Here is a 19,486-nt window from a genome sequence, read left to right as displayed (position 1 = left end):
ACTTTCCCATCTGGTTTCCATGGTTTCAGGTACCCTTCTTCTGTGTTCACAGGACACCTGAGCTGCCATTAGAGTGGATGGTTAGGTCTCTCTCCTCCCGACTGAGATGCTTGAGGGCAAAGGTTAACTCTGGATGTCAGAGCTGGCTCTGTGTTTGCTACACAGCAGGCAGGCAATGAAATGTTTATTGAATGAATGAAATAAAGAATTTTATAAAACTTCTTTCTAGCCTTCCTTAGGAGGACAGTCAAAATGTCCTTGTAGGCCGGGCGCGGTGGCTCAAGCCTGTAATCCCAGCACTTTGGGAGGGCGAGACGGGCGGATCACGAGGTCAGGAGATCAAGACCAGCCTGGCTAACCCGGTGAAACCCCATCTCTAATAAAAAATACAAAAAACTAGCCGGGTGAGGTGGCGGGTGCCTGTAGTCCCAGCTACTCGGGAGGCTGAGGCAGGAGAATGGTGTAAACCCGGGGGAGGCGGAGCTTGCAGTGAGCCGAGATCTAGCCACTGCACTCCAGCCTGGGCGACAGAGTGAGACTCCGTCTCAAAAAAAAAAAACCCCAAAAAACCACAAAATGTCCTTGTAAATAAAATATGTTCATTATACGGATTTTGGAAAACACAAAGATTAAATTGATATATAATTTTACCATCGACAGATGATCACTACTAATGCTTTCCAGTATTTTTTTCTTTTTCTTTTTTTCACTTCTTTTGAGAACATTGGTAGCAATATTTCCAGTTCTTCCTATGCATACACAGGTGTTCACGTTATAAAATTGAGATCAGTGTTTAAATTGTATAAATAATTTTGCATCCTGGTTGCTTTTTAACATTATGCAATGAAAATTATCCCTATCATGAAGTATTCTTGAAATTGACACTTTAAATTGCTCTATAATATTCCCTTTATGGGATGTACTAATAATTATCCTAGTTATCCTACTGTTGGATATTTACATTTCTCCCCCAGTTTTCACTATTATGAAAATTGCTTAATATCTTTAGATGTTAAGTCTTTGTTTGAGTTCCTATTCCCTTAGTATAGATTCCTGAAAGATGGTCTCACCTCCCTTAGGTCTTTGTTTAAGCCCTCAATGAGGCCCTTCTAGGCAATTCTGCCTTAAAACAGCAACCCTTCTCCTCTAATACTCCACATTCCTCTTTCCTGCTTTATCTTTCTTCTCAGCACTGATCACTATATAACGAATAATAACAGACTATATTATACTGTTGGTTTTGTCTTTCCCAGTAGGACACAGGACAGGTAATTCTGTTGATCTTATTCAGTGCTGTACTCCCGCACCCAGAACAGTGTTTGGCACACAATACTCAGGTTTACTCATGAATTTAGGTGATTAATACAATATTACCAAATTCCTTTTCTGAAAGCCTACTTCCTCTAGTAAGATAGTACTAGTTTCTGTACACCCTCAACAGTACTATTTTAACTTAAAAAATCTTTGACAGTTGGATAGGTGAAAGAAGGTTAATGTTCTCAGATTACTCGTGACATTTAATTTTTAAAAATGGTTATTAGTCATTTGAATCTCTTCTCAGAATTTTGTGTTGATTTTCTTGATTAAAGCTCTTTAGAAATTAAAAATATCAATACTTTAATATTTGTTGTAAATATTTCCCCAGTTTTTTAACTTTACATTTTAAAGTATTTACATGAAAACATAAAACTTAGAGTCAAGTTACTAAGATTTTCCAAGATTTTTTTCCCCAATGCTTTTTAACCCTTTTCCACCTTAAGATCAGATAAATATTCATCTGTACATTCTCTCAGTTTGTGGTTTCTTCTTATTCCTTCTTATTACTGTTTTACATTTAACTTTTAAATTCATTTTGTAAAAAAAGTATTGGTTTTCCAACAGGAGCCCTTTAAAGGTGTTAAAATTTTTAAATGTTTTAAATTAAAAATTTTAAAGCAAATCGTACCAAGTTAGATAAAAAAAATTCATTAAAAAATGTTGTGCATCTGAAGGAAGAGACTGAAAACTCATTGATCCTTCACCCACTTTGTTCAATTTTGCTGCTTATTTACGTAAAATCTTGGGATACAACGTGAAGAAAATCTTAAACCAAGGTGACCCTCACGTACCTGGATAACATCGGCAGGCTTGTTTATATGTTCTTTAAAGATCAAGAGGGTGGGGGTGTAGACATTGATGTTGTACCGCCTCGTCATCTCTTCTGTTCCTCTCAAACCCACATATACATATCCAAATGTTAAATAATCTTTGTATGCAAAGGCAGTCAACTGTTAGAGCGTAATAGAGAGGAAGAAAATAAAACTACAGCAAAGATGTAAATGACAAATCAAGTAGGGCTTTTCACATCACTGAGCAGAGAGACGGATGCCAGCTTATACAGCTCCACTAGGTCTTCTGTATCCTTGTATACTTTCAGGAATGCTATGGTATTCCATGTGCAAAAACTGTACCAACAAGGTAAACAGAAATAATTCATTTCTTTTTCATAGTTAAGGCAAAATAATCACCTTGAAATCTGTACTGGTCAGGAGGCATGAGTCTGGGGATTACCTGTACTGTAATTAGGTAAGATGGCAGTGACCATGCCACTGGTCAGTGTCAGACACCTTCCTCTGCCATCTCATGTCACAGTGACACAAGAGGTAGTGGGGAGTGTAGGTAGGCTGGGAGTATAGTGGGGGAATCATTCAGAGGGCAGGTCTGAAGTCAAAGGGAATCATGCTCACCGTGCTGTAGTGAGAACTTGGGTGGGTTATGACTGCTCTAAGCCTCAGTATCTTGGTCTATAGAAACAGGGATAGTGGCTAGGTGTGGTGGCTCACGCCTTTAATCCCAGCACTTTGGGAGGCCGAGGTAGGCGGATCACTTGAGGTCAGGAATACAAGACCAGCCTGGCCAACACGGTGAAACCCCATCTCTACTAAAATATAAAAATTAGCCAGGGCCGGGCGCGGTGGCTCAAGCCTGTAATCCCAGCACTTTGGGAGGCCGAGAAGGGTGGATCACGAGGTCAGGAGATCGAGACCATCCTGGTCTACACGGTGAAACCCCATCTCTATTAAAAAATACAAAAATCTAGCCGGGCGAGATGGCGGGCGCCTGTAGTCCCAGCTACTCGGGAGGCTGAGGCAGGAGAATGGCGGGAACCCGGGAGGCGGAGCTTGCAGTGAGCTGAGATCACGCCACTGCACTCCAGCCTGGGCTACAGAGCAAGACTCCGTCTCAAAAAAAAAAAAAAAAAAAAATTAGCCAGGCGTGGTGGTGTGTGCCTGTAGTCCCAGCTACTCGGGAGGCAGAGGTGAAAGAATTACTTGAACTCAGGAGGCAGAGGTTGCAGTGAGTCTAGATCACGCCACTGCACTCCAGCATGGTCGACAGAGTGAGACTCGGTCTCAAAAAAAAAAAAAAAGCCCAGTGCGGTGGCTCACACCTGTAATCCCAGCACTTTGGGAGGCTGAGGCAGGTGGGTCATGAGGTCAGGAGTTCGAGACCAGCCTGGCCAACATGGTGAAACCCTGTCTCTACTAAAAATACAAAAATTAGCTGGGTATGGTGGCACGTACCTGTAGTCCCAGCTACTCGGAAGGCGGAGGCAGAAGAATCGCTTGAACCCAGGAGGTGGAGGCTGCAGTGAGCCGAGATCACGCCACTGCACTCCAGCCTGGGCAACAGAGTGAAACTCCGTCTCAAAAAAAAGAAAAGAAAAAAAAACCCAACAGAAACAGGGATATCTCCATCACTGGGTTCTTCTGAGGATTACATGATATGTGCATAGAAAGCACTAGCACAGTAACTGGCATTAATTAGTCAGTACTGAATGCATGATGGTTAAGTAAAATTTCTGGTCTTCAAACATTTCTCATGGAAGAAACTGTTTCTTACAAAAAAGACAAATAGGCTATAAGTTCCAACTCAGACATTACTTTCTGCTAAAAAAGAAAGAAAAGAAAAGAAACCATTACCCCAGCATAGAAAGTACCTTGTATAACAGTGGCACAATGGGCGTTTGGTCAAACAGAAGGACATGAGGCTTATTCTCTTGCTGCCAGCCAGAGAGGAATCTGACATAATTTTTATTTGTAACCTTAAATTGAAAATAGAATGTTAGTCTCAATATTTAATTCTTAACAATTGTATTATACTCCAGTCAGGAGAAAATAAATCAAATAAGTGTAAAAGATTGCAAAAAATAAAAATGCAGACAACTAATCTTTTTGTCTTCATTTGGCTAAAACTATTAAAAGAATGGTGATATTGATTTCATATTTTCATTGAACTCTTACAGACTGAAATCATAATCCTGTCTGAAACAATTACTGACCATATTATAAAAATTGAGCTTCCAGAGTTGGTTCTCGCTTAATTATAGAGTATACTTCTTAATACACTAGCCAGCAGAAGATAATGCAACACCGCCCCTTTCAATATCTATCTATCTATCTATCTATCTATCTATCTATCTATCTATCTAACTATCATCATTATCTATCAGGCCTCAGTCTCCCATCTATCTGTCTATCATGCCTCAGTCTCCCAGCTTGCCCCTCACCCCTTTTTTTTCTGAGACAGCGTCTTGCTTTGTTGCCCAGGCTAAGGTGCAGTGGCAAGATCATGGCTCATTGCACCCTCAACCTCCCAGACCTCCCAGGATCAAGTGATCCTCTCATCTCGGCCTCCTGAATAGCTGGGACTACAGGCACAAGGCACCATGCCTGGCTAATGTTTGCATTTTTTGTAGAGATTGGGTCTTAGGTATGTCGCCCAGGCTGGTCTTGAACTTATGGACTCAAGTGATCCTCATACCTCAGCCTCCCAAAATGCTGGGATTACAGGCGTGAGCCACTACTCTAGGCCAGCTTGCTCTTTTTAAACGGCTTAAATAAAAATAAGGTGGTCCACCCCCTATACATTATATAATTTCATTTATTGTTATCTGAATTGTTACTTTCCCCCGTTGATATCTTAAAATATTCCTACTGAGAGAAGAAATTAAAAACATGAATAAATTATCTAGCTAGAAATGTTTCATAGTCGTTAAAAAAAGTTTATCTTTCCATACTGCATCTAGAATGATTTAAATAAAACTCAAATTTGATCATTTCACTCCTCTGCTCAAACCCCTACAATAGCTCCATCACCCACGGGGCAAGGCCCAAGTTCCTGAAAGGAGCATGGAGGTGTTCTGAGACCCTCACAGGGAGATTCCTAATAACCTCTCTAACCCCAACCCCCTCCTCTGCTGCTCACCAGTGAAAACAGCTTACAAAGCAGGCTATTTCACGTCTCCGATTTCTGCCTGCCTGCAACCCAACCCAGTCCAACGGTCACTTTTGCCTTTCCCAGCTCATTAGGATGGGCTCCAACATACTAGAAATAACCACCCGCTTGGGAGCTGCTTGAAACAGCTACATTAATCTATACCAGGCACAGAATAGGTATTTTATATAAATGTTTGAGGATCTATCAGGACAATCTATTATCATTTTAGGAGGCTACAATACTCTCTGACCTTTTAAGTTAACTCCAACAAATATTTCTTCTGTAGATAATGATCCCAGCAGGACAGTCTAGGAATAGCACATGTAGAAATATGACGAAAATTTTTTATGTTCACTTTCCCTGGTATTAAGAGAATGAATTATTTAAAGCAAAATGAGAGTCCTTTCCTAGTTACTTTGATCCCTAACTTAAGATATTGAAAAAAATGTATTAGGTGCTTAAATATGGAAACAATAAACCAATGTGAACTTTATCTGGCTTCTTTATTTCAACCTTTTCTTTGTGAAATTCATTCATATTATTGTCACTGTAAGTTTCTTTTTTTTTTTTTTTTTTGAGACGGAGTCTTGCTCTGTCGCCCAGGCTGGAGTGCGGTGGCCGGATCTCAGCTCACTGCAAGCTCCGCCTCCCGGGTTCACACCATTCTCCTGCCTCAGCCTCCCGAGTAGCTGGGACTACAGGCGCCGCCACCTCGCCCGGCTAATTGTTTGTATTTTTAGTAGAGACGGGGTTTCACCGTGTTAGCCAGGATGGTCTCGAGCTCCTGACCTCGTGATCCCCCCATCTCGGCCTCCCAAAGTGCTGGGATTACAGGCTTGAGCCACCGCGCCCGGCCATGTTTCTAAAGTTTCAAAAATAATATTTGATTTCATGGAATCTGGCATTTTCCACAGATAGGATCGTTAAACATATAACCAAACACAACTAAATTTGAATAAAGACAAATATCTTCACATGAACAAATTTATGAGCCGGAAAGAAAGCCCGAATTCTTTCTAACATGTGATTTAATTTTTTTGTTTAGAAAATAGGGGTCATTTTAGGCTCAGATTCCTATGACAGCGTAAGATCTGCAAGATGGTTATTAATAGGAATTAATTCTTCCAGTCTCTATACTTCATGTTTCAATTTTTAGTTTCCTACAGACTTCACTTACATGATTTAGTTTGAGTAATTAATTAATTAATATGTGTCTTGCCTTCCTCACAATGAAACTCAGGTTTGAGAGGACTACAGAAAATGTTCTGGGCAATTAACAGTCCTAGGTACCTCTTAAACTACTTCTCAGTCATGTTTTCCTTGACAGGTACTTACTTTCTCCACCAAGTTCCCTGGAAGAAGACTTTCTACAAATTGTCGCAGATTTTCACGGACAACTGCATTGTGGAAGAAGGAGATTTTCCCGTTAATGATTCCTAGGATAGAGGGCGTGCTGTGTGCCCCCAGGTGATGCGCCAGGCGTCTCTCATATCCAGCATGGACCACGCCAATTCCTACACCTGAAAAGAATGGAAGATTCAAGTGAAGCCTTTTTATGTCTCCATGGCAGCTGGGAAAAGTGCTAAGTAATTTTTTGGTGTGAAACTGAAATCCCGACCTCATAGGAGATGTCTTTCCTAATAGACTGTCTAGCATTCTTTCACTGCTGGAATTCTAGATTGGTTCAGTTTTTCTGCAGAGCAATCTGGCAACATGTAAGAAGAGTTACAAATGTGTGTGTGTGTGTATGCATATACATAAAACAAGGTGGGATCATCTGATACTTACTTCACTTAATACTTGAACAACTTTTCTTGCTCTTTCATCCAACCATATATTTGGAGGGCCAGTTACTCTGCTAACACTGGAGACACATTCAGTATTAAAGGCCAATAAATGTACATTTTCTTTTGGATGTGTACTAGACTTTTTAAGCTTAACATTTCCAAACACGAACCCCTAATCTCCTCCCACAGACCTGTCCTACCCACGCCTTTGCCATTTCAGTTGATGACAGCTCCATCCTTCCATTTACTCAGGGCAAAAACCATAAGAGTCATCTTTGGCTTCTCTCATTTGTTGCACCCCACATCCAATCTGTCCACAAGTCTTGTTGCTTTTCTCTTTAGAAAATGTCTGGAATTCAACTGTTTTTCATCACTTTCATTATATGCCCTGCTCTGAGTCATCATTATCTCTCCTGCCTATGTTGCTGCAATAATATCCTAAATGCTCTCCCCCTATTTCTCCCTGTCTCCTGACAGTCTGTTCTTAACATAGCAGCCAGGCTGCTCCTTCTAAAACATAAAAATGGATCACATCACTCCTCTGCCCAAACCCTGCAAAGACCCATTTCAGTTGGAATAAAATGCACAAACCTCACAGAGGCCAACGAGATCCTTTGTGTTTGGTCCCTGGTTCCCCATGCCCTCTTTCTTCTTCCACTCCTTCATCAGCCTGCCCCAGTCCCCAGTGTCCTTGCTGTGTTCTGAAGATAGTGGATGCTCCTGCCTCAGGGCCTTGACACTGGCTGTTCCCTCAGCCTGAAGTGTGCATCTCCCTGACTTCTGCGTAGCTGACTTCTTTACCAACTTCAAGTCCTGAATGCAGCCTACCTTGGCACCATATTTAAAACGGTACTCCCCACACTCAGCGTCCATACACAACCTGCTCACTTTCATTTCTTCTGCAGTGTTTACCATCTTCTAAGGTACCACCCACTTACCTTCTGTCAATTGTTTATTGTCTGTCTCCCCTTCTAGAATGCAAGCCTCATGAAGCTAGGGATCCCTGTGTAGTCCACTGATGTATCCTCAGCACCAGACCAGAGCCTGGCACTTAGTAGGAAGGAGCTCACTGAAACTGGGCCATTAATCTATTTAACCCAGAGCCTGGCACATAGTAGGAGCTCACTAAAACTGAGCCAACAATCTATTTAATTCATTCTTTATTGTTGCACATTGAAGTTGTGAGAGAGGAAAAACTAAACTTTTTCCTACTCACACTCGACAAAATGCTGTCCCTGACACTCATTGTTTAAGAGAGGGGGTCTCGCTATGTTGCCCAGGCTGGTCTCAAATTCCTGGGCTCAAGGGATCTTCCTGCCTCAGCCACCTGAGTAGCTGGGATTCCAGACACGTGCCACTATGCCCAACTCAATGTTTCCCTGTTGACACCACATGCTGTGGGGGTGGGGGTTCCCCATAAATCCTCCAGCAGACACCAACTGGGTATCAACTCAGTTCTGACACTATCTACCCAGAGACAGCGTCAGGCCCCGCAGGTCAAGGGTTCAGTCCCGTAAGACTGCTCCCACTTCAGATGCCAGAAGTCCCAGGTTGTGTCCTGTACTTCTGACCAACTGGCTATAAATTAAAGGGTCCCATGACCCTCCTTGGGTTCAACTAATTTGCTCGAGTTGCTCACAGAACTCAGGGGAACATTCCTTATGGTTACTCATTAGGTATAAGGGATATTACAAAGGAGACAGATGATCAGCCAAAAGGAAGAGAGGCACATGGTAAGGTATATGGAAGGGTGGGAGCATCCTGCCCTCCCAGGGCTCGCCACCCTCCAGGCACCTCCATGGGTTCAGTCACCTGGGAACTCTCACACCCAGTAGTTCAGGGATTAGGGATTTTATATATACATATATATATATGTTCATGTTTTTGCCCAGTAAATGTGAGGCTAGGACACCCCAGGTGAGGCTCCTTACTCAAACGCCTCTCCCATGGGGGAGGATGCCTGGGCCCTCTACTGTAGGCTCGGCTGAGGGGAGGTGGTGTAGGCTGAGCCCACCCCCCAGGAAACCAAGCCAGAGTTCAGGGATTTTTATGAAGGCTTCATGATGCAGGCGTGATAGATTATTAACTCAATCTCCAGGCCCTCTCCTCTTTCTGGAGGATGAGGGTGAAACTTTCAAAACTTCTAATCATGGTTTGGTCTTTCTGGTGACCAGCTCCCACACAGGGGCCCACTAAGAGTGGCCTAAGTAGAACAAAAGATGGTCCCATCCTGCAGGAAATTCCAAGGATTAGGAGCTCTATGTCAGGAATCAGAGTCAAAGATCAAATATGAGAGCAACAGATTCTCGTGGCACCCCTACTGATCAGGCAATCTCAAGGGTTTTAGGAGATCTGTGCCAGGAACTGGGAACAAACAGCAAAACATACATATATTTCTTATTACAAAGCACAATATTAAAAGTTGCTTTTAGCCTAATTCTTAACATTATAAGGAAAGTTGACAGGCATCCTAGTACATCTTTGTACACACATCTTTGTGCTCTTGTGTGCTTATTTTCTAATTAGTAAATTCCTAAAATGAAATTGCTCAGTAAATGGTAGGGATCCCAAACCTAATGTTTTCAAATTGCTAAGCAGACTAAACCAAACTCTCTGTAGGCTACCTGACCGTGACTGTTGCAGTTTCTCAAGGGCAGGAAAGCAGCAGCCTTAGGCATTGTATAGTCCATTTCCCTCATTTTACAGATACAGAGAGAGGTTCAGAGAGGTAAAGTGACTTACCCCAGGTTGCAGAGCTGACAAAATTGCAGAACAAGAATCCAAACTGGATTCTTCTCTAGAGCCAAGTACAGTACACTGTACCACACTGCAGTCATTAAAAATAACTATGGAACAATGTCAATAAATGGAAGTACACAGAGAATTACATGAGCAGAAGAAAGAAAAAGAATAAAGCAGGCACATACACTGGGAGATCTGGTCATTCGTAAAGACAGAAGAGACATCACCTAGGGAGGTCAAGTGGCTATAAGACAAAGGCCCAAGGGAGAGATTATCATTTCTTGAGTGCTTTCTTTATCACACCTCGGGCTTAATATACATCATACTTTTCGTACTCACAACCACTCTGCAAGGTAAGTATTGCTATCTTTATGGCTGAGGAAACTGAAGCTGGGGGAGGAGGAGGCATCATGGTTTGTGTGCAGTGGAACCAGGATCTGAATTTAGTTCCAGCTGACCACAAAGCCTGGACTTCTTACTGCCTCCAGTGACCACTTCTGCCCCAGGTTCTGAACATTACAGGGATCAATTTCTGAGAGACTGACTCACCCTAAATGACCTTACCAGGGATTGCTATATAGATTGAATGCCAATTTATGAACTGATCCTGGGAAGTATGCCTTTCTAGTAACCGTGCCATTCAGTATACTCTCTACCAGACCGAGCGCACACAGAAACCTGAATTAGAAACTGACAAGGTGGCTGGGCACAGTGGTTCATGCCTATAATACCAGTGCTTTGGGAGGCTGAGGCAGGAGGATCGCTTGTGACCAGGAGTTTAAGAGCAGCCTTCACCATCTCTTTCCTGTCTCCTGGAGTTTAAGACCAATCTTTACCATCTCTATTTCACCTATAAGGAAATCGAGACATGGAGAGGTAAAGTAACTTGCCCAGGGTGACACAGCTGGCAAGTGACGGTGATGGGATTTGAACCCAGGAGGTCTGGCTGTGGGCTCTGTGACGATTAACGTGATAAGTCTAAAAAAAAGTTAGCTGGGCATGGCGGTGTGTGCCTCTAGTCCTAGCTACTTGGGAGGCTGTGGCTGGAGGAATAGAATAAAGAATTATAAATATTTGTTGTTTTAAATTTGTGGTTTTTTCTTTTCTTTTTTTTTGAGACGGAGTCTCATTCTGTCACCCAGGACAGAGTGCAGTGGCGCGATCTCGGGTCACTGCAACCTCTGCCTCCCTGGTTCAAGCAATTCTCCTGTCTCAGCCTCCCCAGTAGCTGGGATTACAGGCACACACCACCATGCCCGGTTAATTTTTGTATATTTAGTAGAGACAGGGTTTCACCATATTGGTCAGGCTGGTCTCAAACTCCTGACCTCAGGTGATCCACCTCCCTTGGCTTCCCAAATTGCTGGGATTACAGGTGTGAGGCAACATGCCCAGCCACTTTATTTTATTTTTTGAGACAGAGTTTTGCTCTGTCGCCCAGGCTGGAGTGCAGTGACTTGATCTCGGCTCACTTCAACCTCCACTTCCTGGGTTCAAGCAATTCTCCTGCTTCAGCCTCCCGAGTAGCTGAGATTACAGGCACGCGCCACCACACCTGGCTAATTTGTGTATTTTCAGCAGAGACAGAATTTCACCATGTTGGCCAGGCTGGTCTCGAACTCCGGACCTCAAGTGATCTGCGCATCTCAGCCTATTGAAGTGCTATGATTACAGGCGTGAGCCACCATGCCTGGCCAATTTGTAGTATTTTTCTTCCTGAAAAAATATTTAAAGACAGGTGCAGTGGCATGCACCTCTAATCTCAGCTACTTGGAGTTGGAAGCAGCAGGATTGCTTAAGCCCACGAGGTTGAGGTTGCAGTGAGCCATGATTGTGCCATTACACCCTGGCCTGGGCAAAAGAATGACGTCTCTTAAAAGAAAAAGAAAAAAAAGCAAAGCATATGTGACTTATTTCAGAAACATTATTTGATTTTTATAGAACTGATGCTTCTGGCTAATTTTCATGCGCTGGGGAATTAAAAATACTATACTGACGCTGTGAGAGGGTCTTCCATGCACTAGTAAACATCTGTCATACCCATAATTTGAGATGCCAAACAGCTCTCACTACGCAATCCTAAACACATATCACATCCTTTAGGGAAGTTCTTTTTTCCCCCTCAGCTGCATATACACATTTATTTTCTCTCCACCTCTGAATAGGCACAGAGCCAACTGGAAGAATGTGCCACTGAAATGTGGCTAAATACAAACCGGCTGGTACACTAACCACAAGATGCAAAATAATGTGAACTGAAACAAAATCAAGAACACACAGCTAAAGCGGAAAAATGCATATTTTCGTCAATATTTAGGCTGACCTTTTTTATAGACAGTATGAGACTCTTACCTACGTAGTAATCCTTGAAAGATAGGAATTACTCTTTTTTTTTTTTTAAGATGGAATTTCACTCATTGGCCCAGATTGGAATGCAATGGTGTGATTTTGGCTCGCTGTAACTTCCAACTCCAGGGTTCAAGTGATTCTACCTCAGCCTCCCGAGTAGCTGGGATTATAGGCATGTGCCACCACATCTGGCTAATTTTTTATTTTTACTAGAGACAGAGTTTCACCATTTTGGCCAGGTTGTTCTTGAACTACTGACCTCAGGTAATCCACCCGTGTCGGCCTCCCAAAGTGCTGGGATTACAGGCATGAGCCACTGTGCCCAGCCAGGAATCAGTCTTTCTTTTTTTAATTTTTTTTCTTAAGACAGAATCTCACTCTGTCACCCAGGCTAGAGTGCAGTGGTGCGGTATCAGCTCACTGCAACCTCCGCCTCCCGGGTTCAAGCGATTCTCCTGCCTCAGCCTCCGGAGTAGCTGGGACTACAGGCACCCGCCACCACTCCTGGCTAATTTTTGTATTTTTAGTAGAGATGGGGTTTCACCATGTCGGCTAGGCTGATCTCAAACTCCTGACCTCAGGATCCACCTGCCTCGTCCTTCCAAAGTGTTGGGATTACAGGCATGAGCCACCGTGCCCAGCAGTTTCTCTTTTTAAACAGGAAGTCATGGTGAATAAATTGCCAAACCCAGGTAATCACTGCCTGATCATCCAAATCAGGTTTCCCTAAAACGGTATTTGATTTCAAGATGTTCAACCTCCAGGCCACGCTGACAGCTCTGCCTGCACCTTCCAGTAAGCACTAAATGTGCAGAGATGATTGAGGTATGTTTCTTATTTGAGTTTCCTGGGCACAAGGACATGATTTACTTATTTCTGAAGCAGTACAGCACAGTGTTGAAGACGGTCAGACTCCTGGGTCCAACCCAATACTGATGCTTACGGGTAGTGTAACGATGAATTAGTTCCTTAACTTTCAATGCCTTAGTTCCCTCACCCGTAAAATAGGGATAATAATAGTCTCTCCTTTATTGAGTTGCTTTGGGTACAAAAATAATGCACAGAAAGCATTTACCACAATGCAAGGGAACTGAAATGTCCAATAAAAATTATTATTATTATATACCCTTAAGTGTCTAATACAGTAATTGGAACATGAAAGTTGACTGAGAAAAGAAGTTTCAAATGAAGGCATCTGTTTCATGGGCAAGGTGTTAGAAAATACAGAAGGACTTTTTTGTCATCTTTGTGTATTCCTTCAGCAAAACATTATTCCGTACTTGCAAATTTGAGGTTGGTGTTAATTCTCTGTGTATATATTTTCTCTTCAACCAAATGGTGAGCTTAAGGTCAGGGATGGTGCTAATTCTGGGCCCTCTTCCACAGCACACTTCTCTTTAAACATTGGATGCTTTTACACAATAGTTTTTACCAGTGTGTGACTGAAGATTCCTTAGCTGACTTCCAATCCCCTTCAAGGCTCACCTCACAATAAGTAAAAAAATTGGTGTTTCAGAGTCACAGAGTTGAAGAAAGCAGACTAATACATTTAAGAAAGATTTTTAAAAAGGGTTTATAGAATAGGCGATTTAAGGCCGGGCGCGGTGGCTCAAGCCTGTAATCCCAGCACTTTGGGAGGCTGAGACGGGCGGATCAAGAGGTCAGGAGATCGAGACCATCCTGGCTAACATGGTGAAACCCCGTCTCTACTAAAAAAAAATACAAAAATCTAGCCGGGCGAGGTGGCGGGCGCCTGTAGTCCCAGCTACTCGGGAGGCTGAGGCAGAAGAATGGCGGGAACCTGGGAGGCGGAGCTTGCAGTGAGCTGAGATCGCGCCACTGCACTCCAGCCTGGGCGACAGAGCGAGACTCCGTCTCAAAAAAAAAAAAAAAAAAAAGAATAGGCGATTTAAAAAATTTGCTTTGGGGCCGGGCATGGTGGCTCACACCTGTAATCCCAGCACTTTGGGAGGCTGAGGCAGGCGGATCACTTGAGGTCAGGAGTTCGAAACCAGCCAGGCCAACATGGCAAAACCCTGTCTCTACTAAAAATACAAAAACTAGCTGGGCGTGATGGTGGGCGCCTGTAATCCCAACTACTCAGGAGGTTGAGGCAGGAGAATCACTTGAACCTGGGAGGTGCAGGTTGCAGTGAGCCGAGATCACACCACTGCACTCCAGCCTGGGCAACAGAGCGAGACTCTATCTTGGGAAAAAAAAAAGTCATCTACACAAATATCTTTCAATGAATAAGATTATCTTACCCAATTCTTCCAGTTCTTGAACGACTTCTTTCCACACAGGCTCAATATGAATGCAGCTAAAGCACCAATCGGAGGTGATCTTGATGAGGTAGGGTTTCTTAAAGCTATCTGGAACCACTTCATTCACATAATGTGAAAAGTGCAATAAATACTTTTCGTCAATTGAGTCCCGCCGTTCAGAATTAAAAGGAAAGTGAAAAAAGGACTCATCAAAATAAAAATTTTCATGGAAATGGCGGAAACGATACTCTCGCTGCTGTTGCTGCTTCTGGTAGCCCTGGTTCTCTCCAGCGTCTCCATATTGATCATAATTTGATCTCTTTTCTTCATTCGAAAGAATCTATAAAGGAAGGAAAAAGAAATCTAAACAACAACAAGAGGTTCATCCACAAGACTTTTTTTGTAAGCAGCTTGAAAGACGTAGGAAGAAAATAAACGCAGCCAGGTGAGGTGGATCACGCCGGTAATCCCAGCACTTTGGGAGGCTGAGGCGGGTGGATCACCTGAGGTCAGGAGTTCAAGATCAGCCTGACCAACATGGAGAAACTCTTTCTCTACTAAAAATACGAAAATTTAGCCAGGAGTGGTGGCGCATGCCTGTAATCCCAGCTACTCGGGAGGCTGAGGTAGGAGAATCGCTTGAACTCAGGAGGCAGAGGTTGAGGTGAGCTGAGATGGTGCCACTGCACTCCAGCCTAGGCAACAAGAGCAAAACTCCATCTCAAAAAAAAAAAAAAAAAAGAAAAAAGAAATAAAGAAAAGAAAAGAAATGCAAAAATTATGACATGATTATGGGAGGTCAAGGTTTGGAGGATACCTTGAAGTCAGGAGTTCAAGACCAGCCTGGGCAACATAGCAAGACTTCGCTACCAAAAAAAAAAAAAAAAAAAAACCGGCCAGGCATGGTGATACCCGCGTGCCTATAGTCCTAGCTACTTGGGAGGGTGAGGTGGGTGGGAGACTGCTTGAGCCCAGGAGTTCAAGGCTGCAGTGAGCTGTGATTACATCACTGTACTCCAGCCTGGGTGATAGAGAGAGACTATCTCTTAAGAAAAAACATTATGACATAATTAGATATTCTTTTTCTTTTTGAGACAGGGTCTCACTCTGGCACCCAGGCTGGAGTGAAGCGGCGTGATCACAGCTCACTGCAGCCTCCACCTCCCAGGGTCAACCTTTCATCTCATCCTACTGAGTAGCTAGGACCATCAGCATATGCCACCACACCCGGCTAATTTTTGTATTTTTCGCCATGTTGTCTAGGCTGGTCCTGAATTCCTGAGCTTAAGTGATCTGCATGCCTCAGCCTCCCTAAGTGCTGGGATTACAGGGCGTGAGCAGCCACCGGGTTCGGCCGATTAGATATTCTAAATGCAGTCATTCAAAAGAATGAGAAACTCTTCTTTCACTAGAAAAACATTAAGGAACATTCAAGACTAAAATATTTCAGTTTAGATACTCATGCTCATCTTGGCATTAAAGATTTCAAACTACCACAACATTAAACACTTCAGCAAAACAAATAAAACATAACATAAGGTTGATCACCAGGGCTCAATGACAGGAAAATTGACGTGGTCATACCTGGTTAGTTGGACTAATTCAAACTAAGATAAGAAAAGCTATGAACACCAAAAATGTAGCTGTAGTCTAGTGCCTTGTCTGTTAGTTGATATTGTTTTACAAAATAACTTTGAAGTCTAAAATTCAGGGATCTGTTTTAGGATGATGATATGTTATTGCATGGGCTAAGCACTGTCTGCTGAAGGACATTCCCTACACAAATCAGAAAGCCACTGAATTCTCTTTTATGCACATTCTAGACCAATCTACTTAAGCTGACATGTTGGAAAATTATTGAAAATCTTGTGTTTATATTTATTTGTTACCTTGTGCCACTTTAATAAATATAGGCAATTTGGTATATTCAACGTAAATTTCTAAGAAGGCAACAGAGACATACACAGATATACTCAGGGTAATTCTACAATTCTAGTTAAAACCTTTAAAATAGGCCAGTTTTTCAAAGAGCTTAAGTGTTCAGGCACTTGTTTCGATACACTGCATGTGGCCAAATATGTTCTATTATTTTTTATTTTATTTTATTTTGAGACAGAGTCTCCCTCTGTCACCCAGGCTGGAGTGTAGTGGCTCGATCTCTGCTCACTGCAACCTCTGCCTCCCGGGTTCAAGTGATTCTCTTGCCTCAGTCTCCTGAGTAGCTGGGATTACAGGTGCATGCCACCACGCTCGGCTAATTTTTTTTGTATTTTTAGTAGAGACGGGGTTTCAGCATGTTGGTCAGGCTGGTCTCGACCTCCTGACCTCGTGATCTGCCCGCCTCAGCCTCCCAAAGTGCTGGGATTACAGGCGTGAGCCACAGTGCCCAGCCTGTTCTATTATAACCTAGAAGCTGGATCAAGGGCATGTGGAACATGACCTTTCTGAGAACTTTACGAAACTCATCACCTCCTAAGGCATATTTTATAAGAGCTAATGGATGTATCACAAAGCTGCACACGATACCTCGTAAGCCTTACTGATTTGAATGAACTTGTCTTCTGCTCCAGGATCTTTGTTTTTGTCAGGATGCCTGAAACACAAACGGGCAGGAACTGAGAATAGATTTAACTTTTAATGCACAGTCATTTAATGTCCTTGTCCACACAGTTCACTATAGCGGCAAATGGAGAGCTATTTTGTTAGGAAAGTTTCTTAAAATAAATGGTAGAGGCAATCAGTTGCTTTACATGACTATAATCAATGAAACTTTGAACCAGGCATTTCTTTCTCAAAGCACTCCAGTGGGGCACGTTTTCAAAGCACCATATAGCACTGCAGCATTTCACAGAGAAAAGGTGGGATATGGTGCATGTCTGTACACTGCTCCCAAACACTGCTAAAGCTGGGTGAAGGCTAAATCATTTATCCATAAGAACCCATGTCTTCTCCTAGGATGGCAACATTTCAACTCAATGCTAGAATGATATTGGGATGCTAGAATGCTATTGTTTCTTCCAATAACACAGGTAGACATGAGAAATAGTTTTTAGGATAGACTAAATTCATTTAGTAACAATCAGATTTCAAACTGCACTTGTGCCTGACTTTCAAATTAGAACATTTTTCATTATTATTGTGGTTATCTCATTCTGCCTATGATTGCCTTTTACCTGTATAAAGATTTCAAGGCCACTTTTTTTCTTTTTTTGAGACAGGGTCTCACTCTGTTGCCCACACTGCAATATGATGGTATAATCTCGGCTCACTGCAACCTCTGCCTCCTAGGCTCAAGCGATTCTCCTGCCTCAGCCTCCCGAGTAGCTGGGATTACAGGTCTGCGCCACTATCACCCGGCTAATTTTCATATTTTTAGTAGAGATAGGGTTTCACCATGTTGGCTGGGCTGGTCTCAAACTTCTGACCTCAAATGATCCACCTGTCTTGGCCTCCCAAAGTGCTGGGAAAACAGGCGTGAGCCACCGTGCCCGGCCTCAACGCCACATGTTTAACATTTTTTGCCTTGCTGTCCAGGTTGGTCTCAAATTCCTGGACTCATACCATCCTCCTGCCTTGGCCTCCCAAAGTGCTGGGATTACAGGTGTGAGCTACTACACCCGACCAGCTTTGGAGATTTTTAAGTTCTGGAAAGTAAGGGCTAGGTTTATTTCCTTGAAAGTCCCTAAGACCTAAATCAGTGTTTTACACAGATTTATTTTTCAATGTTCACTTTAAGAGACTTTGTATGACAGTATTCTTTACATAATCACTTCTGGTAACTTCTAGTAAATTTCCTCTGACATAGGTGCTAGAAAGAAAAACAATTCACTGGGAAGCAAATGACTATTAAGGACACATCAAATACAATGGAATAAAAAAAATCTACAACTTGATGGATTTATTCTAGCAGGAATATGTTTGAGTCAATTATACCACATATTCTGTTTTCTCTACAAATAAGGAAACTCTAAATTGTTGACTGTTGAGTTTAACAGTCATTCCTTCCTTAACCATTTAATCCTTGCTATAAGTATTAGTGGGGGAAAAAAATCTCAGCTAGGCATAATGAAAAGAGCATGACTGCCGGGCGCAGTGGCTCAAGCCTGTAATCCCAGCACTTTGGGAGGCTGAGACGGGCGGATCACGAAGTCAGGAGATCAAGACCATCCTGGCTAAAACAGTGAAACCCCGTCTCTACTACAAAATACAAAAAAACTAGCTGGGTGAGGTGGCGGGCGCCTGTAGTCCCAGCTACTCAGGAGGCTGAGGCAGGAGAATGGCGTGAACCCGGGAGGCAGAGCTTGCAGTGAGCTGAAATCCGGCCACTGCATTCCAGCCTGGGCGACAGAGCGAGACTCCGTCTCAAAAAAAAAAAAAAAAAAAAAGAAAAGAAAAGAGCATGACTTAAGGAAATGAGATGGAGGCTCCAAAGCATTTCTGGATGACAAAAAAACACCAAAAAACAAAAAAACCAACACAAACCATAACTGTTTCCAATATTCAAACAGGCTGACGGCTGAGTGGATCAAAAATTATGCAATCATACAAATGAAGATTTAACATATAGAACTCTGTAGAAGAAGGGCAGGAAGGGGCTTTTTAGGAGAATGAACCAAAGAGAGAGTCTTGAGGGCAGCTAGGTTAGAAACACAGATTCTGAAGCAGAGGAGGGCAAGGCTGAAGAACAGGGAGGAAGCTACAACACTTCTAGCTCATAAGGAATATACTTTCCTAATTGTGGGAGGATACCACAAGGTTGAAGACATTAAAAAAAAAAATTCAGCCATAGGAAAGTATTGTCCAATGCTATTTTCAGTTAATATGAAATTATCTCAGGAACTGCAATACAATATGCAATCTTTAAAATTCAAAGTAGAGGAAATATTGTATGTAGTATCTACTGGCTCTCTAGTTACCTCTTAAAGGAATAAAAACAAAGACAGAGAAGGTAACACAGCAAAGAATTAGACAAAATCATTTACTGTTCGGTTTACTGCATAACCATGTCACACCAATCTACCATTCTTTGGGTGGGAGGAGTTATTTCTTTTGCTAATGTGGATAACAAACAAAAAGTACCTACGA

At 42.6% G+C, this 19,486-nt stretch overlaps 1 protein-coding gene and 1 non-coding gene across 5 annotated transcripts in view; both read right to left on the bottom strand.

The window, feature by feature from the left end:
- DNAJC16 (DnaJ heat shock protein family (Hsp40) member C16) overlaps positions 1-19,486 on the bottom strand; it is a 48,229-nt gene that overhangs the window by 22,807 nt on the left and 5,936 nt on the right. For all 4 annotated transcript variants that reach the window (XM_010382819.2, XM_030913325.1, XM_010382820.2 and 1 more), the window contains exons 3-7: positions 16,928-16,994; positions 14,402-14,741; positions 6,595-6,779; positions 3,980-4,084; positions 2,109-2,267 (exon numbers count right to left, since the gene is read on the bottom strand). In XM_010382819.2, coding sequence (XP_010381121.1) covers positions 2,109-2,267; positions 3,980-4,084; positions 6,595-6,779; positions 14,402-14,741; positions 16,928-16,994 — 856 coding nt within the window. The remainder of the gene's footprint in view (positions 1-2,108; positions 2,268-3,979; positions 4,085-6,594; positions 6,780-14,401; positions 14,742-16,927; positions 16,995-19,486) is intronic.
- On the bottom strand, positions 8,940-9,079 carry LOC115892571. The gene has a single exon (XR_004052440.1).

Source organism: Rhinopithecus roxellana, chromosome 12 (assembly GCF_007565055.1).
Source record: "Rhinopithecus roxellana isolate Shanxi Qingling chromosome 12, ASM756505v1, whole genome shotgun sequence".
Lineage (NCBI taxonomy): Eukaryota > Metazoa > Chordata > Mammalia > Primates > Cercopithecidae > Rhinopithecus > Rhinopithecus roxellana.
This window is presented reverse-complemented; position numbering and strand designations above follow the sequence as displayed.